The sequence below is a fragment of the Rhincodon typus genome, chromosome 18 (assembly GCF_021869965.1).
Source record: "Rhincodon typus isolate 14 chromosome 18, sRhiTyp1.1, whole genome shotgun sequence".
NCBI classification, from domain to species: Eukaryota; Metazoa; Chordata; class Chondrichthyes; order Orectolobiformes; family Rhincodontidae; genus Rhincodon; species Rhincodon typus.
The window spans coordinates 41483092-41504064 of record NC_063349.1 but is presented as its reverse complement, the minus strand read 5'-3'; the positions used below and the strand labels follow the sequence as shown (position 1 = coordinate 41504064).

At 41.5% G+C, this 20973-nt stretch overlaps 1 protein-coding gene across 2 annotated transcripts in view; it reads left to right on the top strand.

The window, feature by feature from the left end:
* LOC109917095 (leucine-rich repeat-containing G-protein coupled receptor 5) overlaps positions 1–20973 on the top strand; it is a 136478-nt gene that overhangs the window by 33672 nt on the left and 81833 nt on the right. For both annotated transcript variants that reach the window (XM_048607741.1, XM_048607740.1), the window contains exon 2: positions 12156–12227. In XM_048607741.1, the coding sequence (XP_048463698.1) occupies positions 12156–12227 (72 nt within the window). The remainder of the gene's footprint in view (positions 1–12155; positions 12228–20973) is intronic.

Here is a 20973-nt window from a genome sequence, read left to right as displayed (position 1 = left end):
ATATTAGTCACTAGTTGTAAAAGGCAATAATTTTAAAAAATGTTGCTGTTAGCCATTAGAGGAAAGTCTATTTTTGGTTGAGTTGGTAAGAATATCATACTCCCTGATAGAAATGGCTGCAGGGAGAAATTTAGACAAAACTGCTACTTTCACCTTGAAGGTTCTTCTTACAGAGGATAGCCATACTCCATTGAAGGTGAGGATACATGTTGGAGGAAACTCTGGAATCTGTCATAACCAAATGTACCACTTGCAGAAGTGCCAAAGTATAACTTCCTTCACTGACTTGTTTGTTCTTTGGCCAGGAAAGGTGTTCTCTTCATAGAAATGTTTCCCTCCTGCACAGGACATACAACCCACTGTTGAGAAATCAAATCCCTCCATTGTCAGTTGTGTTGGAATTCAGGGCAATTAACTCTTTATCTCCTCCTCCCAAATTCTGAAATCGTTCAAAGTAACAACCCTTACTGATGACAGTGGTTACATTTCATGCAGTATAAATAGAACTGGACAGAATGTTCGAACAGGAACATGAAAGCAACCATTCTGCCCAGCGCAGAAGTATAATCACCATGGAATTACTCCCTCTTTGTGGCAGTCAATGCAGCACATGACCATTCCTCTGTGAAGCCTCATTCCTCTGTGAAAGTTGGTCTGCGCAATGGTCATAGACTATCTCTGGCCAAGTATTTCTGATTTACTAGCAGTAAACCATTGTAGTTAAGTAAGTTCCTGTTAGGTGTCAGGAAAGTCTGATTTTAAAATCAGGATTTCTGGATTTATGAAATTAAATTCAAAGAACCTGGTAAAGCGTGGGCTAACAGCAGGATAATCATGACCACATGATCTATCAGAATATCATTAAAACCCAACTGGTTCACTTATGAACATCACAAAGACATCTTGCCACCTCTCCCCAGTTTGTTCTCCACATGACTCTAATCCTTTTGATGTCCTGTTGCCAATGAGGCCAGGATTTGAAAAGCCACAGGAGTCTCTTACTTTTGAGTGATGTCAGATGGCAAAAGTCCTACTCCAGTTCATGTCTCCTTTCCAGTGGAAAAGAGAAATTTTGTAGGGCTTTGGTAAACAAACTTTGGAGTAACAAAACAGCTTCGATCTTTATCTACTTGCCTTAGATCAGGCATAACAACAGTTCAGTAGATTGATTCCTGGAACAGGAAAGATGTCCTATGAGGATAGATTGAGTGGATTTGGCCTACATTCTGTGGAGTTTAGAAGAATGAGAGCTGATCTTTTGAAAATATGCAAGATTCTGAGAAAACAACTCATACAGATGGTGAGAAGCTGTTTTCTGCTGGCAGGAGAAGCTAGAACTAGAGCTCCGAATATCTGGATGTTAGGTCTGAAATGAGAATTTTCTTCACTCTGCATCTGAGCAGTTCTTTATCCAAGAATCTTTTCAAGGCTGAGATCAGTAAAACTGTTGGCAGAAATGGAATCAAGAGAAATAGAAACAGGGCAAGAAATGGAACCGGGATTGAGGATCGGCCATGATTTTGTTCAATAGCAGAGCAGGCCTGAGCAGCTGACTAGACTATTCCTGCTCCCATTTCCTCTGATCTGGCTTATCTGACAGTGTTCCAGGTCACTGCATGTGAATATGTCATTTTTGAAAGAAGTTTAATCTTGTAGTCACCTTTCGCAGCTCTTTGTTTAACGTGTACCAGAGCAGAAATTGATGAGACTCGAGGGAGGCATGTCTTAAACTGAGGATTCCCCCAAAAAGACAAAATGTAGAGTCCAATTATAAAGAACACAATGCTTACAGCACAATCTGAATAGCAGTGACTGCAGGCAAGATTGGCAACTGTCAATAAAGCAACAGCAACCTTACATTAAGAGACACCTGAAAGCAAACAAGGCCAGTTTTGCATCAGAAACCATGCTGTATTATGTAAGACACATGCAGAAGCAGATTTGCGAACATCATATATTTAAACGAGCTTATGCATTCCTGCAGCATAATCTTATCATAAAACATAAAATCACAACATGGAAAATTAGGTGCATACAAATCTTTAAACAATATTGGACCCAGGTTTTCAAGTAGAAACCTCAGCAGTGAGGTTCCTTACAGCTCACAGACTCTCGGCAAATTCGAGGCTCATGTGTGACTTCCATGTGTAATTTTAGACTTAATACTTTGAACTGAACCTTACCATATTTTATCAAAGTGTCATTTTTGTTGTGTTTCGTGGTGAGCTTTCCCATGCTATCATCCCAAACTCATTACATTAACTACCTATTATGCCTCTCTTGTCCAATGCTAGCCCTGATTCTAACATTCACCATAGCTGTAAGAATTCCCAATTGCTGGGATATCCTGGGATAGATTGTCAACACTGGCATGGGTGCTATCTTTGAATTCTGGCCATGCACCTGATCAAGTACTAGTAGTCCAGAATTGCTCTTCACCAACACTATATTGAAACAGTAACCACAAACCAGTGTTTCTCACAGCACGTAGGTGGCACAGCTAACAGTTCCTTGCACATGCAGCTGAACATTTCAAGCCAATGACTGTTTTAAGTACAGGCTACACAATTCATTCATTCTTGCTATATCCTACCTTTCATCTCTCTCTAGGTTGATGTACTCTTTCCCTGTACCCACAGTAAACAAACTTTTTATCATTGTTCAATACATATAGGGAGCCGTTCAAATGAGTTTTAGCAGTATGTTTTATATACAAACTCCAAAAGTGAACAGAAATCAAACAAACAGAAGTTACTTTTTTCTGTTGGAATACAAATGAAATTTGCAAGTCGAGCAGCAAGTTTTATACAGTCAACATTGCTGTCACCTTTACAACCACCAAGATAGGATGGCCACACATCACTTCAAGTCGCACATCCCATTCCAGCAGCTGGTACAGTTCAGCCACAGAGTCCTGGGATATCCTCTGTCTGTGCCAACACTGCACCTTGCCGACCCAGAGGAAATGGCATTGAAGGCATTGACTCCATCCACTTCAGGCTAGGTCCAGATGTGCAGGTTGCTTTTGGGCAGCATAGGTTGGGTTGGACACTGTGAGTGCTAAGCCCAGCCTGATAATCGGGACTCTCCACCCTGGGCCTCCATGTCTCTTTCTACCTGGCACTCCCTGGACAGCCCATCTTGATTTAACCCCACATAGACACACACACCACCTCAGATTGAGACTCCATTGTCTTCCATAAGATAACTCCCTGAGTCATGTTTGGTGATGCCTACCATCAGGTTGGGCAGTCTTCCCATTTTGAGGCCATCGTGGAAGTGACCAGCCATCACCTCTCACCCACAGTATCCTGTGTCATCCCCTGCAGTAAAGGCTCATCCCGCTTATATTTCGGGTTTTTGCCTCTTTGGACCCCCTGACCCTGACTGCCCCAGGCAGATGACTGACCATGTCCAAACCCCTGGACTGTATGTGAACACAACCTTTGATTGATTGTAGCAGGAACCCCCAGTCCTCCCCTTGACTCAACTGAGGGCTGCTGATCTTTGACTTTGACACACAGCCATTTAGTCAAGGCGCATGCAGTGTGTTTAGCCACGTGGGCAGTTGGCATGTGCTATAGGTGTGATATTTACATAGCACAGCGCCATTCTACAACATGCCCATCCCCTGGACAGATAACACCTGACAAGTATGACCAGCTGCCTGGATTAATATCTCCACTAAACAGCAAGTCAGGACAGAGGTACTGTCAGACTTTAAGCTTTGGCTGAGGGGCTTAGATGCAAAAGGGCAAGATGGCGCAGCAATGCAGGGAGCATCCAGGTGGGTGCTAAGTGTGTGAGCACCAAGAAGGCATGTGAATAGCCCTGGGATACAGCCTGTCCTTTCTGTATATTGGGTTCCTGTCCCTGTGTGCAAATTGTCCTTCCAGCAGCGTTGAGATGCGAATTGCCAGTGCAGTACAAAGTGCAGAATTGAAGTAAAAGAGTGCATTGTAAATGGATCAGAGATATGCCTTGCTAAGATTGCTGGTATATGTCGGATGGCAATGTTCAAGGACATGTGGTGCAAGAGGGCGTGGCCTGAGACATTGTTGCTGTATGTCTAAGATGGAGCTCCAAAGGAACAAGTGGTGAGTTGGACATGCCAGGTACCTGCTCAGACTTTCATGTGCAGCATTCGCACATTCAAATACTATCCAGTGGTCAGTAGAATGGGAACCCTCGCATAAATGAAGTCAGATTTGGTCGTAGTGAAGGTAGCGATGAGCGATAATCCCAGGTAATAGGCCTCTTGCCGCTCACTAATAAAAGTGTCGTCTCGCCATCCGGAACTCTGTTGGAAACTGTGAGTTGTTGCTTCCAATGTCAAAAAAGGCCCTGCTTGACTTTGCATGCAATTCTGCCAAATTACTTGCCATAGCCCACATCATTCAGGGCCTGGGAAGATCCTGCACTTTATGTATTTTTATAATGTGTCATAGCCACACTTCACAGAGTTACAGCTGGATCCTGCTTTCACTCATTTATCTTATTAGAAGGGGGTGTAAATGAAATAGTTATTCTTTATATAGGCTTCAATATCAAGTTCTATGAAAGAATTTTGATAACAAATTTCTTATGTAGAATGACCTCATTCACAATACCATTTGCAACCAAGCAGAAATGTGTTTGTCTGTTGTATTGGCAAGTTACCAATGCTGTGTTTTTTCAAAAGGTAATCTTTGATCTTTTTCCGGCCTAGTAATTGTTTGTTTGTCCTGCTACCTCTACTGGAGCTTGGCCACACTGAATGCCAAATTTACTTCTAAAATTATTAACCATCCATGTAATACATGCTTGACTAACTCACCAAACTTTTATTTGGTGACTGTCCAACTCTTGCCTTTGATTTTTCACATGTTTATAATAAAGGCCACATAAAAATGTAGAGCTGAAATCATCATTGAAATTACAGCATAAACGGAGGTCGTTCCGCTTATTGAACTTTTGCCAGTGCTAGCACTTCAGTTGTATCTATCTATTCCCACTTCACGACATCATTCTCTGTTCTTTCATTTCAAATAATTATCCAATTACCAGTTAACTTATGCTGTAGTCCCTGCCTTTATGTTTTTGTTTCATGTATTATTCCTGTGTTTCTGGTACCAAAACCACACACAATACTCAGCCAAAGTCCTGGACAAAATTAACATTGCTGTCTTTCTTTTGTTTCAATGCATGTATGTATAAACACAGATCTGTACCTCCCTTTTTTAATCACCACTTATATCTGCAGCCCCCTTTTTATAAAAGCATAGGCTCAAGATCTGATTGCGTATACCAGCAGTATTTTCAATGTTGCTGTTTCATGTCCACAATGGCATCCACACCATGTGCATATATTTCTGGCATTAGATGTGACTGACACCATTTCGGACAGGTATCCTCTGCCAATGCCAGAACCATGTGCCAGAGGTTTGTGGAGTAGGCAGATTGTGATATCAGTCAGCATACAATTCAGATTCAACTCAAACGGTGCCATTTTCAACCCCAAATCCCTAGCTAACACATTGTCTTAAACAAGCACAGCTGAACATGTCTGTAGCACTGGAAGGACCTCCCACTCTGTCCTCATCTCTCCTTGAGAGATCGACAACTACTTTCAGATTAGTTGCTGATTGATTTCTCGTTGGCTGCTGTGGAGTTAGCAGAAGTGTTTGCTGGATTGTACTGTTTCTTAAAGTTGTAGACCTCTCCAGGGAGTAGATGACATGTGGAGAAGACCTTGGTTTTTAGTTTAAGAATTCTGCTGAGGGCACTTTCTCCCTGTCATTGGCAAAGTAGTTTCTATCTCTCTTGATCTACAGGATGACAGAGAGAATGCACAGAGTTGATACAGAAAACAACCAAAGTGGATGAGGGAGAGGGTTCAGCGAGAAGCCATGTCATAGAATCCCTACAGTGCAGGAAGAGACCGTTCTACTCATTGAATTTGCCCCTACCTTTTGAAGAGCATTCCACCTAGACCCCCCACCACCACCACTGCCCACACCGTATCCCCATAATCCCACATTTCCCATGGCTAATCCACCTAACCTGCACACCTTTGGACTAGGGGAGGAAACCCATGCAGACATGGGGACAGTTACCCAAGGCTGGAATGGAACCCAGGTCCCTGGCGCTGTGAGGCAGCAGTGCTAACCACTGAGCCACCATGCTGCCCGAAGGTCCACCAAAGGTCTTCAGGGAGCAACTCTCCTATTTCCATTTGACCATGGTACAGTGTGTGTGTGTTTCACTCTATTTCACTCAGGAGATCTTCAGTAAAATCTGCCACCTATTCAAGCAGACATGTGGCCTCAAAGCACGGTGAGGACGGCATTACCAATGGCTGTAGAAGTGACTGTGACCTTCAACTTCTTGGTGTTGGACTCCTTCCTCACTGGGGCAGGGAACAACTCCAACATTTCACAGTTTGTCATCCACTGTCGTTCAAGGAATATCACTGAGGCTGTGTTCGCAAGCAGAGAAGAATCAATTGCATTTGTTTTTCTGTAGAGAAGCAGGCAGATTCCCCATTCAACAACAATCCGACTTTCCATCTGTGACTGACTGTCATAGCCTCCATGCTGAAGTAAAAATCAGCAAGAAACAAATATTCCAAACTACTTGTATCAAACAAGCCAATCACTATTCGTTGCAAAAGTGAATTGATCACACTTGTACATTTTCTGAATGTTGTTTCTCCTTCACTTGGCCCAGTGTTCCCAGTGATTGCAGCATACTTGCTGGAAGGCTGTTGACCTTCAATGGAGTGGCCTGGGAGGAAGACTTGTGTAGCTTCAAACCTAAAAGGTCAAGCTTCAGACTGCACCTCCTCAGCAGTTTTCTTTTTTGGGGGCGTGGTCAGTTGTTCTCATTTGCTGCTTGGCATGTAACACCAAAGGCATTATAGAGTGACAGAGTTGGGAAAATGAATCCCACCTTCCTGACAGGAGAGAACAGGTTTGCACTGCACAGAATCACTATCACATCCTGCACCAGTGCACTTGTAACCAGTTAGAGAATAGATTATTCAACTGCTGTGGTACCCTGTAAGCCACTCAAAGGACGGTATGAGGGGCCAGAATGGCAGTAATCTGGGAATTTATAGCAAGTTTTTATGCACAGTTTCAGGATAAGTTTCTATTGTGTATTGAATGGGTTGTGCTGAAATGAAATCTGAGACATCAGCCAAGAGCAACTGCAGAACAGTTACGCTCACATGTGGGATCACACACCTGGCTAACAATTCTATGTTGGAAATGGCTCAAAGCTCTGTGCAGGGTTGGTGTAGATCTCCTCCATGTTCCTTGATAGTAGAGTAGACCTGCCTGTGCATTAAGCATTTCTGTGCACATGCTCATAGCTGTTTTCTGTATCAAAGTCCTCAACCTCTAGTGAACTTTCCCTCTGCCCTGAATTGAATCACAGAATAATTAAACGGTACAGAAGGACACCATTCAACCCATCAGGTCTGTACCACTCTCTGAACATTTTGACTTATTGCAAATTTCCTATCTTTTCCCCATAACTCTTGTACATTGCTGCTGTTTAAATAGTCACCTAATGCCTTCTTGAATGGCCCAATTGAACCTGCTCCCACCACACTTCCAGGCACTACATCCCAGACTCTAACTACCTGCTGTGTGAATAAGTTCTTTCTCACCTCACATTGGCTTCTTTTGTGCTCATGTTTTTTGATCCTTTTATGAGGGAATAGTTTCTCACCAGCTACTCTGTTCTGGCCTGTCATGATTTTGTAAGCTTCTATCAAATCTCCATGTAGCTGTTTCCTCACCATGGGATTCAGTCCCAAATTCTATCAATCTATCCTAATAACTGAAGATTCTCATCCCCTGAGCCATTCTTGTAAACCTCTTCTACACTGCCTCGAGTGCATTCACATACTTCCTAATATGCGGTGCCCAGAAATGTGTACACTACTTCAGCTGAGGTCTAACCATGCCTTACATAAATTCAGCATAATCTTGTTGCTCTTGTATTCTATGCTTCTATTAATGAAGCCTAGAAGATATTTTGCTCTATTATCATCTCCCTCTACCTGTCCTGCTACATTCCATGACATATGCACATATACATCAAGGTTTTCTGTTCATGCACACCCTTTAAATAGTACCCTTTGTTGGATACTATCTGGCCATGTTGTACAAAGATGTAGAAGTGTACCTCACACTTCTTAAAATTGAAAATTGAGTTTCACCATTGTAAGGATGCCTTCACCTCCCATCTATCCACCAAGTAATCCATGTAATTTTGTATTTGACACTGCCTTTTTCACATTTCACTATTCTTTCAAGTTTTGTGTCATCTGCAAACCTCTAGATCATTTATACATATTAGGATAAGAAATTGTCCCAGTAATAAGGCACTGAGATTGATGTCTCACCATGTGCAAATCCTCCTTCGAATCGATCCCTGTGAAATATGAGCACTATGAGTATGGAAGTGACAGTGTTTCTTCAACCATCAACTCATGCTCTTCCATCTTCAAGCTCACGAAAGCAAAAATGACAGCAAAAGGAAATGGGGAAAAAAGTAAGATAAAGATGTTGCACTCAAGACGCGATTACATTTCTGCCTGGGTCCCGTCATGTAATATGTACTGACTTACTGCTCAGGAACCAGAGGACACAGTCAGTTGTTACTCTAAACTAATTTGCAATTTTTTTGAGAATGGCATAACGAATGATTCGTAAGTTAGGGACTCACTTTCACTGAATATAATTATTTTTGGTGTCATGTATGGCGATGCCTCATAATGGACCATTACAACCCAACCTCAACTCTGTGACTGGTCATCACAGCATTATCTTGGACTATAATACTGAACAAAAGTGACCAGAAAGTAAACATTTTAAACCAGATTTAAGCGTTCAAGCATATTATATTTCATACAAAAATAAACTAATCACCTCTGTACATGCTCTTAATGTCTATCTTGCTTGTACCTTGCCTGGTCCTCAAGCCTCCACTTTATGCTACGCTAGGAGCTCCAACATTGTGGATGGCTGTTCACTATCAACTGGGGAGACTATAGGTGGCCTTACAGGATGAGTTCAGCAACTCCCAGTCCAAGACGGCCCAAAATGGGACAACACCATCTTGGCATGGGTGCCAGAATCCAGAGGCTGGCTGACACACAATACCAAGAGCACCTCTATATGACTTGACATGATTGCAGGCTTTCTGCCAATACGCCAATTGCGCACGTTCATCTGCCTTTCTCTTTGGACTGCTCCATCTGGGTTTTCGACTTGTGTTCTCTGCAACAGAACGCCTATTCAACCTTGTTTCTATGTCATCACTGTCTTGCTGTTCTTTCACATCCTTTCTCTTTCAACACCATTTAACCAGGTTGCGGTTCCTGAGTATTTCAAGGAAGAAAGTCACGAAAGTGGAAGGGACACAGAGTGTCGATGGTATTAGTCAAGTGGGGTGAGGGTGGAGAAGCAAGGGACATAGCTTGCTTACATCATCTGGAGGTAGTAAATCAGAAACAAATTTCAGGATGAGGGTGAAGATAATGTGAGAAGGTAGATTAGGTGTAGACATGTCTTTGATTGTTTCAGAGCTGCCACTGGTTACAGCGTCTGTCCCAAACACAACATTAGTAGTTCTGCTTGCTGTCCAGATTGTCCTTCCCCAGGCATTTTCAGCAGCTACTACAGCCAGAATGCACATGAGAAATATCATCATTTAGTAACTGGGTTGCACGGTAGCTCAGTGATTAGCACTGCCTCACAGTGCCAGGTACCTGGGTTCGATTCCACCCTTGGACAACTGTCTGCATGGAGTTTGAACATTTGCCCTGTCTGCGTGAGTTTCCTCTGGGTGTTCTGGTTTCCTCCCACAGCCCAAAGATGTGCAGGTTAGGTGGATTTGCCATGCTAAATTGCCTATAGTGTCCAAGGATGTGTAGATTAGGTGGATTAGCATGGGGTATGCAGGGATAGAGTAGGGGAGTGGGTCAGGGTGCGATGCTCTTATGAGGGTCAGTGTGGACTCATGGGTCAAATGGCCTGCTTTCACCCTGTAGGGATTCTATGAACTGCTGTAATGTATGTCACTTCCAGAAAAACTTGGCCAAACAAGTGCTATATTAATAATTAGTAAAGACATATCACCCATGTCAGGCAGACAGAGAATGGTGTACAAACAATAATCTTATCTTTAGGGGTAGAATCCTAAGATATCAACCCATTGGAACCATTTTTATGACATGCAAATGATGCTGAAAAATCTTAAGCTTCAATAAATACAACCAGTAGTGATTGCAAACTGTACTTGTATTTGAGGACAATTAAGAACCTTTTACTGGGAGAAGATAATGTACATTTTATTTTCAAAAACATTTTTATTAAAACTCATCTTCCCTTTTGTAGACACATGTTTCAGCTGTTTCCTTGGATTGATTTTCTTTATACAATTTCAAGATTTGTAAACAGTTAGTAAGCTGTGGAAAAAAGTATTTAAAATGTTTTTGAATAATTATCTAAATATTAAAATGCTAACTGCATGTATGTGTTCCAGTGTACTGAATTCCAAGGTTTACTCTTCATTCTTAGAGGCATGTATCAGTAATAAAAGCACATAGTGTGCTTTGTAAAACTGTGGGGTCTGGCAGTGATCACTGGTACAGATAATGAAAGTTTCATTCAGTTAGATGTTGTTTTCCATTATCTTTTGATGATATTGTCAAGGATTTTTACTCGACCAGTTAAACTTTGGCATAACTTTCCTGTATTATGCAGTCAAAACATCTGACAGCTGTCTGCAGTCGGTGTGATAAAAGAATTGCAAAGTCACATTGCACAAAACTGGAGATTCTTTTGACAGCTCTTATTAGTGAACTTCCTATAGCTTTCATGAAGGTATTTCATTCTATTCATCGTACACCACAGAAATAGCTTAGTTGGTTGATTGCACCTGCCCAAGAGAGACTTATAGCAGGACTGTTTATATTTAAAATCTTTTTGGGTAGTAATTATCCATAGGCCATTTGCCTTTTGCAGACTATCCTGGAAATCATTAGTATATCCAAGCAGAAAAGAATGTAGAAAATGATAATAAATATGTATATTCAACTTTACTTTAAAGAAAACAAGTTGGATGCATTTTCAGATAATGTCAAAAAATATCAAGAATGTCAAACGTAACAAAAGCTTATAGTAACAGAGCAAAGCTTTGCAGTTAAAATCTTAATTTAAAGACAAAGTTGATTTAGTGAAACCTCCATTTGAGTTATCATCTGGGATCACATTTAATATGTTTGTTATGGTATCTTGGTTTTGGAATGGCTATTCCAATTTACAAGCCAATTGCATGCAAAATAATTTTAATTGCTTTTAAACATTATTAGGATCTCATGTTCCTGAGTTGTTGGTCTTGCTTAGTTCTACAAGAAAATCAGAATCTTTACTATTACTGAGCCTGAGGATGAACTCCCCTTTGGTTTATGAAATTGTTCTGGCATCTAAAAGGGACGGTATTGTTAGACAGATGCTTACATTTGATTAGGTTCCCTGTGCTTATCAATGTCATCCCATAGCCTGTGATAAAGCCTAATGGGCATATGTACAAATAAAATCTATTAAAAATATTGAAGTGAATAGAAATGGTATTCACCTGATACGATATGACTTCGTGCATTACAAAGGAATATTATTGATGATATGTACCAGAAATTACTAAGGGATGACCATCAGGAAATGAAGTATAGAACTGGTTCACATTAAAATTTTGTTTGGCATCTTATTTCATTTGCCTCCAAAGAAAATAAACATATTATTTATACATGCTCATTTAAAAGCATTTGTTAAATATACAAAAACATTTCCAGTTGTATAATTAATTGCTATCAATCATTAATTCATTTCACAGAGTAGCGTACACTGCTTTGTAGAAACAATTTTCAGAATATTTCTAGAGTACATATAATGTAATTGACATTCCAAACTTGACATTAAAATGAGCATCTAAGTCATTCCAGAATTAATTATTTCCCACCTGATTTTTTAAAAACCTAACATCTTCAGTTACAGGATGTTTTCAATGTAATTATTAGTTAACAGAGTTCAATGTAAATAGTTAAATTGAAATGTTGTAACTAAGATTAACACGATCTCCACTTCATTTGTCTTTCCTAGAGATCTCAGCATGAACAATATTACTGAGCTACCGCGGAATGGTCTTTTCAACATGCATTTCCTTGAGGAGCTGTAAGTATTTCAATGCTGTTCTTCATGCAGAATGAATGTATTGAAGCTAGTTAATAATAAAAATGGTTGCCTTGGGTTTTTGATTGGTGTTTGTTAAGCAAAGTTACCTGAAATAAGTAATGCTATAATAAAGTGCAATGACTAACAGGAAATCAATAATCCAAATGAAAATGGGATATTGGGATAGTGCAGGAAAGTGGAGATGAGGGTAAAGGTCAGCCATGATCTCACTGAATAGTGAAGCCGCACAATGGTCTCCATGGCTGACCCCTGCTCTATTCAGTTAAAATGATCCATATGCCTTCTTTACAAATAACTTTTTAAACTTCCCTTTCCGAGCTTGGCCCCTGCTCACCAAAGGTGCTGGCTCACATTAAACTGAAGTTTTATGGTTCCAGCAGCTACCTAGAACTGCAGCTAAGTAACCAAGCTTCATTAGTCAGTTAGATTGTGCTGTTGACAGGCTATTTTGCACTAAGGGTTTGAGCCAAATGTGCAGACTCATGTAGTTCCCACCAGGATGTTGAGCTGCCCACTTCTAAGCTTAGTCACATTGAGAACAGCTGTAGTGCTTACTGCATCATCTAAACTGGTATCAGTTAACAGTACAGATGAAACAATAAACCTGTAGCCTTACTAGTCAGCATGGCTCAGTACCACATTACACTGTGTAATTTATCCAGTGGTCCATAAAGACTCTTCAGTTTATTCTCAGGCAGACTGCTATTCACCAGGCGATGTAAGGATGCCAGCAAAACATTCTAGATGTGGGCAAAGCAGCCAGCCCGTACCAAAAGTGCACGCTGCCTGAAGTCAGAAATGCAATTGCAACTTTAAAACAAAGTAATGAAGAAGCAATTTTCACCTCAGCAAGCAGTGTGACCAAAACAAAATAGTTGTTTGTCCTGACGACTTGTCACTGAACTGTGTTCATTCCGAATGTTTTTTCCGGCAGTATTAAATGTGGCAGCTAGAGTTCCTGTCAGAAATAGGTGTATTGCACACTCATATAAACAGGGATAATTTAGGGGCCCACCAACCATAGTCAGTACAAGTCAGGAGCAGCCAGTTATAAAAACAATTAGAAAGGGATTCTCAACCATTACATTCCCTTGGTGTGCCTAGGAAGAAAAAGAGTTAAATCAAGCAGGCTTTTGATCCCAAATTTCCTTCTGCTAGGGGTGAGGAAAGGACAACTAGTAACATTTGCAACAGGCTGAGCGGAGATAGAGAGGTGAGTCAGTGATGGATCTCAGCAACTGCATCTTCTGTCATTGGACACTGCAATTTCTAGGCCTAAATGATGTTCTTGAGACTTGATTTTCTCTGCCTATGCCTTAAGGACAAAAAGCTTGGGAACCTTCTGCAGTTTAGCTACAGAAGTGATTAATGTGAGTAAATGACGCTTGTGGTAAAAAGTTATATTACAGCAAGAAATAAACAAACTTCCAGCTGTGTGCACAGATATGCACAGAGAGATAGCTAGAACCTCAATGACTGGGTGGCCTCAGATTCCATCAATGTACATTTCAGTGGTGAGATAAAAATCTTACCTGCAAAACATACAAAATTGATGGTGTTGTGCATTGATCAGAATCTAATAGCATCTACCAGCACAGTGCCATGCTGTATCCTTCACGCTTCTAAAGGATGCCACTTCCATTTTCTTTACAGGGAAGCACGCATCACATGAAGCTACGTAGTCAAGTCAAATAGCCGACCTGCTTCCAAGCAAAGTTAAATTAATGGTGCATATAAAAATACACTTAAGGAAATGAATGTTGGGAGTAATTATTTTGCCATCTCTATGCAACTTTATTCCATGAGTGGTCTGCCATTTGTCATTGACTCTAAAGTCCTCAGCGAGGAAGTGCACGAACGATAATAGAATAAAGAGCCTGAAACTGTTAATCTGGTTTATCCACAATAAACTGGTGAGAGCAAGGCCTGGCAGTTGAAGTAGAAGATTTAGCCAAAAATGATAGACTTAGAATTGCTTTAAACTGAATGCCCAATTTCCATCTTAAAATGTGGAAAATGGTGTTTTCTAACAAAGAGTGGCTTAGTGTATCATGGAACATAATCCATTTGGTGGATTTTTACCACAATTATAGTTTAAAACCTAAGACAGGTGTTCTAAGGAGAGCAATGAAATGGATACCAGCAAGTATTCATTCAGAAGAGTTGCTTGCTTTTATTTCATTGAACAATAAATTTTGGAGCAAACCGCTTGTTAACTTCAAATAACACCTGTTCCACAAAACCACACTTAAACACAAAAAGAACTGAACTCAAACTGAATTGGTGCAGTCTGCAGGAACATTAATGGTAAATCTATATGCATGCACATAGAGAAGAATTGTAAAGCTGTTCAGACCGAAAGCTAATTCAGATTTCCTTGCATTCTATAAAGTACAGAGGATGCCAGCCAACAGTGATATGGTTTTCTGTTACTTTGCAGATCTCTACTACATTTTGCAGATTACTGTGAGCTGTGGCCTCCAAGTATTGATGGCACATTGTTTTATGAAAAGTGATGTCAGCCTTCCATATTTTACATCCTCTTCTTAAAATCGCTGCCTGAAATTTCCAGATGTTGCAATGACTTGGTTTTGAGATAATTTAATCTTAGTAAAAATCATGGTACTAAACTTATATTTCAGCTGTCCCAATAGCATAGTATATTACTGGGGTGGGTGTCGGAATTACAGGAATAAGGTTCCACCAATGATCTGAGCATACTCCATAGTGGTATTTGGCCGGTCGGTTATGCAATGACTCTGTACTTCTGAGCCAGGAAGGAGAAAGTTGATCAGGATTCCTGCACCCAAAGACTGTTGGGTGACCCCTGTTGGCAATGTTTATATTGATACCAGAGGAAAATCAGAGCAGACTTGGCTGAATTGACACAGTTGGCATTGAGTGAACAGTAACCACTTGGACAAGGTAGTTGACAACAGCTGCCCTCTACTGTCCTCTGTTTCCGGAACCTGGTCCGGCATGTTGGTATTCCACCCAGTGGATGTGCCAGGAGACCACAGTGATTATAACCACTGGGTTACATTTAAATGCCATCAGTCAAATTCCTGCCCTGAATCGGTGTCAAGAGAACCCAAGACAACTGCAAATAGGAACAGATTGTGGATTTCCCAGTAAGTGGCATGGAGAGACCATTCTTGCTCCTCCCAGCCCTGCCAATGAATTTTTTGCAATATATCAGCAGGATCTCTTCTGTCTGTAGACAATTCCCTGATCTCTGTCTATATGGGGTGTGGGTCATATCTATGATGGCCTCTCCACTCTAGCCTCTGGTAAAATTGCTGTGAGGTCCCATTGATGTAATACAACCTCCATTTGCCCAAGTTAATGACGCTCTCCTCCACTTTAGGTACGCTCTTTATCTACCTTAAAAGTCTTGCAGATTTATATCTCAATAGGGCAGAAGCTATTAGAATCTAAATGTAATTATCCAGTACTACCATGCAACCAAATTTAAAAACCAATTCCACAGTGTCAGCGGTGGCGACGTTATTGATGAAGAAGAATCATAATAATGTCAAGCCAATAGCAATGATTGTGAGGTGAATCTTTCTTGAGGCAACATGGCTACAGTGGTGTCACTGTTGGGGAGAGAATGGGTCCACAGTTAACAATCATGAGGGCCACTCAACAGTAGTTGGCCAGAAAAAGGCCTGCACTCAGTTGAGATTGCAGGATTCCCAGCAAATATTGAGGTCCCCAGTCCAAGCAAATCATGAGCAGTCAAGAAAGACAGAAGCTTGAAATCTATGTGTTCCATATTTCCTACTGACATTGCAGAGGCTGAGTGCCAGCTCTCAGATACCTCCTATCTCACCCTGGACCATTACCCCACCATGAATCATCAGGCCACTGTGACCACAATGGTCACTAACCTTATTTCATCTGGTGGTTGCCCCTCCAAGCTCATTGTCTCCCAACCACACACAGCCCTCTTCTACCTCTTTCCCAAAATCCCTGGTAGACTGATTGTTTCTATTTGCTCCTATCCCACAATACTCATCTCTTCCTATCTCGATTCGATATTTTTTTTCTCCCCCGAGCTGTCCCTCCCACTTACAGCTGCGATTCCTCTGATGCTTTATGTCAGTTTCAGAACTTCCAGTTTGTAGGCTCCAGCCACCTCCTCTTCACCATGGACAGGCAATCCTTTACACATCCATTCGCCAATCAGGATGGTGTCAGGGCTCTCTGTTTCTTCCTGGAAAAAAAGACCTGAACCATGCCCATCCACCACCAGCCTCTGTCCCCTGGCTGAACTCATCCTCACCCTGAACAACTCCTCTTTTAAATCCTCTCACTTCCTTCAGGTCAAAGGGGTGGCCATGGGTACCCTCATGGGCCCTAGTTATTGCCGGTCTCTGTGAGGTTCATGGAAGATTTCTTGTTTCAGTCCTACTCCAGCCCCCACCCACAACTCTGTCTCTGGTATATTGATAACATCATTGGTGCTGCTTCCCACTCTCATATAGCATTGGTAAGGTTTATCTACTTCACTTCTAATTTCTTTCCCTCTTTTACCTTCACTTGGTCCATCTCTGACTCCTCTCTTCCCTTCCTCAACATCTGTCTCTATTTCTGGGGATAGGCAGACCACCAATATCCACTACAAACCCACTGACCCCCAACATTGATTATATATCCTCACACCCTGCTTCCTGTAAAGATTCTGTTCCTTTCTCCCAGTTCCTCAGTGTCCGTCGCATCTGTTCTGTTGATGCCAACTTCGATGAGGAGACCTTTGAGATATCCACAACCAAGGATTCCCCAGCACCATGTTTGTCTGGGCCTTCAGTTAGGTCTGACCTATTTCCCGCACTTCAGCCCTCAACCCCTCTCTTCCATCCCACAATAGCGATAGGGTCCCCCCTTGTCCTCACGCACCATCCCACCAGCGTCCGCATCAGAGGATCATTAGCTGCCATTTCTGTCTCCTCCAGCGAAATGCCTTTACCAGACACATATTCCCCTCCCCTTCCTCATCAGGACTGTTCCTTCTGGGACACACTAGTCCACTCCTCCTTCTCTCCCAACACCTCCCCCTGCACCCCCACCATACCCCCATGGCACCTTCCCCTGCAATCGCAGAAGGTGTAACCCCTACCCATTTACTTCCTACCTCCTCAGTATCCAAGGCCCAGACACACCTTCCAGGTGAAGCAGCACTTTACCTGCACTCCACTTAATCTAGTCTACTGTATTAACTGCTCATAATGTGGCCTCCTCTACATTGGGGAAACAAAGCGCAAACTTGGTGACCAATTTGCAGAATGCTTACATTCTGTCCGCAAAAAAAAAGACCCTGAGCTTCCTGTTGCTTGGCTCTTCAACGTACCATTGTGTCCTCCGGCTATCATCTCTGTCTCAGGCTTGCTGCTTTGTTCCAGCAAAGCTCAGCTCAAGCTGGAAGAACAGCACCTCATTTTCCACTTGGGAACTCTGCAGTCTTTTGGACTTAATATTGAGTTCAACAATTTTAGGGCTTGAGCACCTTTCCCCATGCTTTCTCCATCCCCAAACACCAGGCCTTATCATCACATGGGCTGCTACCACACACTACCCATTGTCAGCCACTAATTGTCCCCCATTAGCAGCTACTCATTTCCCCAACTGGCCTTTACCCACTCCTTTGCCTGTCCAACTGTTTTCTTTCTGTTTGGGCTCTATTTCCACCTTTCATTTACTGTCCCTCCTTTCCCCACCTCCATCTTATGTATAAAAAAAAATCCTTTTCCTGGCTACCATCAGTTCTCAAGAAGGGTCACTGAACCCAAAATGCTAACTCTGATTTTTCTCCACAGATGCTGTCAGACCTGCTGAGATTTTCCAGCAATTTCTGTTTTTGTTTCAGGTTTCCAGCATCCGCAGTTCTTTTGGCTTTTAATTTCCTGTTTATAATCCATTCAAATGTAGCTTCATCTCATCCCTAGCAAAACAATGTGTGTATTATGCTGTGTCAAATTAGTTATCATCTCAACACCACGGGAACAATAATTTAGGATATTAAACTGTCTTTAATGATTAAGTTTATCATTAAAATAGTAGGAGGTCTTGTCCTGAGTTCATCTTCCATTGTAGGGTTTCATGGCACTTGACATATTCATAGCATGGCTGAAATAGTTTGATCATTAACCAGCAGATTCTTCCAATATGCAGGTGGCAGCATCAACAGCTGGACCTCCTGGGCAACTGTGCTTGATGTGGTTAGCTATGGGGAAAAATCTAGGAGCAATTTTTTTTTCAGCCTCATGTGTCATTAGACATGGGGAAGCTAATAGGTTTGTGTAAAAATATTTCAGCTAAAACTAGTTGTTATTTTCACATTATGTTTTCTGTCATGTGGTTTTTTTCCAGTCAATAATCTATAAATTGTCTACGTATCTAAAGAATTAGTTGTTGACCATCAATTTTGTAAAGGTAACTTGTTTCAATTAATAACTTAGTCTAAAAAAATACTGCAGATGCTGAAGATCTGAAGGAAGCGCAAAAGAAGTTCAAAACTCAGTAAGTCAAGCAGCATCCATGGGCAAAGAAACAGAGTTAAGAGTGAAGATGTTTAATCAGAACTGGAGAGGAATAGAAACATAAGAGTTTATAAGCCAGTGAAAAGGAAGCAGGAAGACTGGAACCCCAGAATGATTAAATGATTAAAATTAAAAATAATATAACGTAGTTAACATGTTCTACCCAGGCAGTTCACAGTTAAATGCAATTTTATTTCTTGGCTTGAATTCCAGTGGTTGGATTCTTTAATGAAGTGGTGAGGGATTACATGTGCTTTGACCAAAACTGGGGTTTGGTGTGTTGGGAGCAGGGGATATCTGTTGATGTCACCGGGAGCAGCTTTGCTTCATTTGACTGTAATCTGAACAGAGAGGGAGACAGTGGCTGGCTCGGCTGACACACTGCCACCCTTCTCTTTCACAGAATCACAGAATTGTTGTAGCGCAGAGGGGATGTCCTGCTGGAGTAGCATCAGGCTCATCAGAGTTTGCCTAAATACGAGAAAGCTTATAAGTAGCTAAAAAGTGAAGAATAATGCCAAATCAAATTTGCACTGAAGGAACATTGGCTACAAAGAATACTAATGTGTTCCGAAGTCTAAATGTATTAAAAAGAGCATGTGGTGTAGTGGTAGTGCCACTAGGCTAATAATCTAGAGGCCCAATGGTACAAATTCCACTATATCAGCTAATGGAATTTAAATTCAGTGAATAAATCTGGAATTAAAAGCTGCTCTCAGCAATAGTGATCACGAATCCATTGTTATTAAACCTCTTTGGTTCGCTAATGTCCACCAGATGACTGCAGACCCACAATAATATGGGTAACCATTAACTACACTAATTGTATGGATAAACCACTCAGATCAAGGATATTTAGCAATTGGCAACAAGTACTGGGCATTGCCAGCTACACCCATGTCCCATGAAGGAATAAACAAAAACTATGAGCCTTTGGAGCTTAAATTTTAACTGGCCATTGTGACTAAAACATTCAAGTATGAAAGGATTAATCTAAAAGAAGTAGTTAAAATCCAAAGTGATAAAAGAAATAATGACCTTTAATCAAGCATTGTCAGCTGTGCCTTTTTGGTGCCAGGACTCTATCACAATTTACCTCAATCGCTTCAAGCATCATAAATGGCCCTAGCATCAACCCTTAATTTATCCAGACTCCAAAAAATGGGATATTTCAAGATGCAGAGAGGGGATATGCAGAAATCCCACATGGCCACAGTTTGTGAGAAGGAGCAAAATTAGGAATACAGAGAAACATTACCTTAATCTCATGGTTAATTCCTAAATTCATACTTCTCAGAACTGATCAAAGTCTAATATTCTTCTATTCCTGGTCAAAAACTATGGGCAGTATCTTCCCAGGCAGTGCATGACATGGGCATTGGTGAGAAGACTGGGAGAATTGCATGAAATCAGCACCTACATTCTCTCTCATTGGACGTGCGGACCTCTGAGATTTGTGTGCAACGATGAATTTTCAAGCCGGAAGTCAATGCTGGGAATGACATAGTCACACCAAATGTTGTGTGTGGACCCTGAACATGGTCACTCAGCTTGGAAGGAAGTTTGATCATCAGTGTGGAGCCTCCTGACATCAAGAGCAAAATGTCCCATTTTCCAACCAAATGTTGAATGGCAGGATAAGAATCTTGCTTGTGAACGGTGAAAGATTTATTTGCATGCATTAGTATCCTCGTTATTACATTATCTCACCTCACTGATGTGTAGTTTCCCATTTACCCACTAACCACATTAAAAACTGGATGGCGATGGTCTCCAACATGACAGAGGCCTGTCAACTCCAGCTTGTTCTTGCTCTTCCAGGGCTCCATCAGTCAACCAATACGTCAGGTCACCAGGAACTCCAGGCCCCTTTTGGAGTGTCTTGGGCAATTGATAGGAACCATGCAGGGCAGCTCTAGCCTGCCAATGCTTTAGCTCAGTTGGTTGAATTGCTGGTTTGCAATGCAGCCAACAGTGGGCAGTTCAATTCCTTCATAAAAACCAAAAGAACTGCGGATGCTGTAAATCAGGAACAAAAACAAAGTTGCTGGAAAAGCTCAGCAGGTCTGGCAGCATCTGTGGAGGAGAAAACAGAGTTAACGTTTCGGTCCGGTGACCCTTCCTCAGTTCCGAAATGTTAACTCTGTTTTCTCCTCCACAGATGCTGCCAGAGCTGCTGAGCT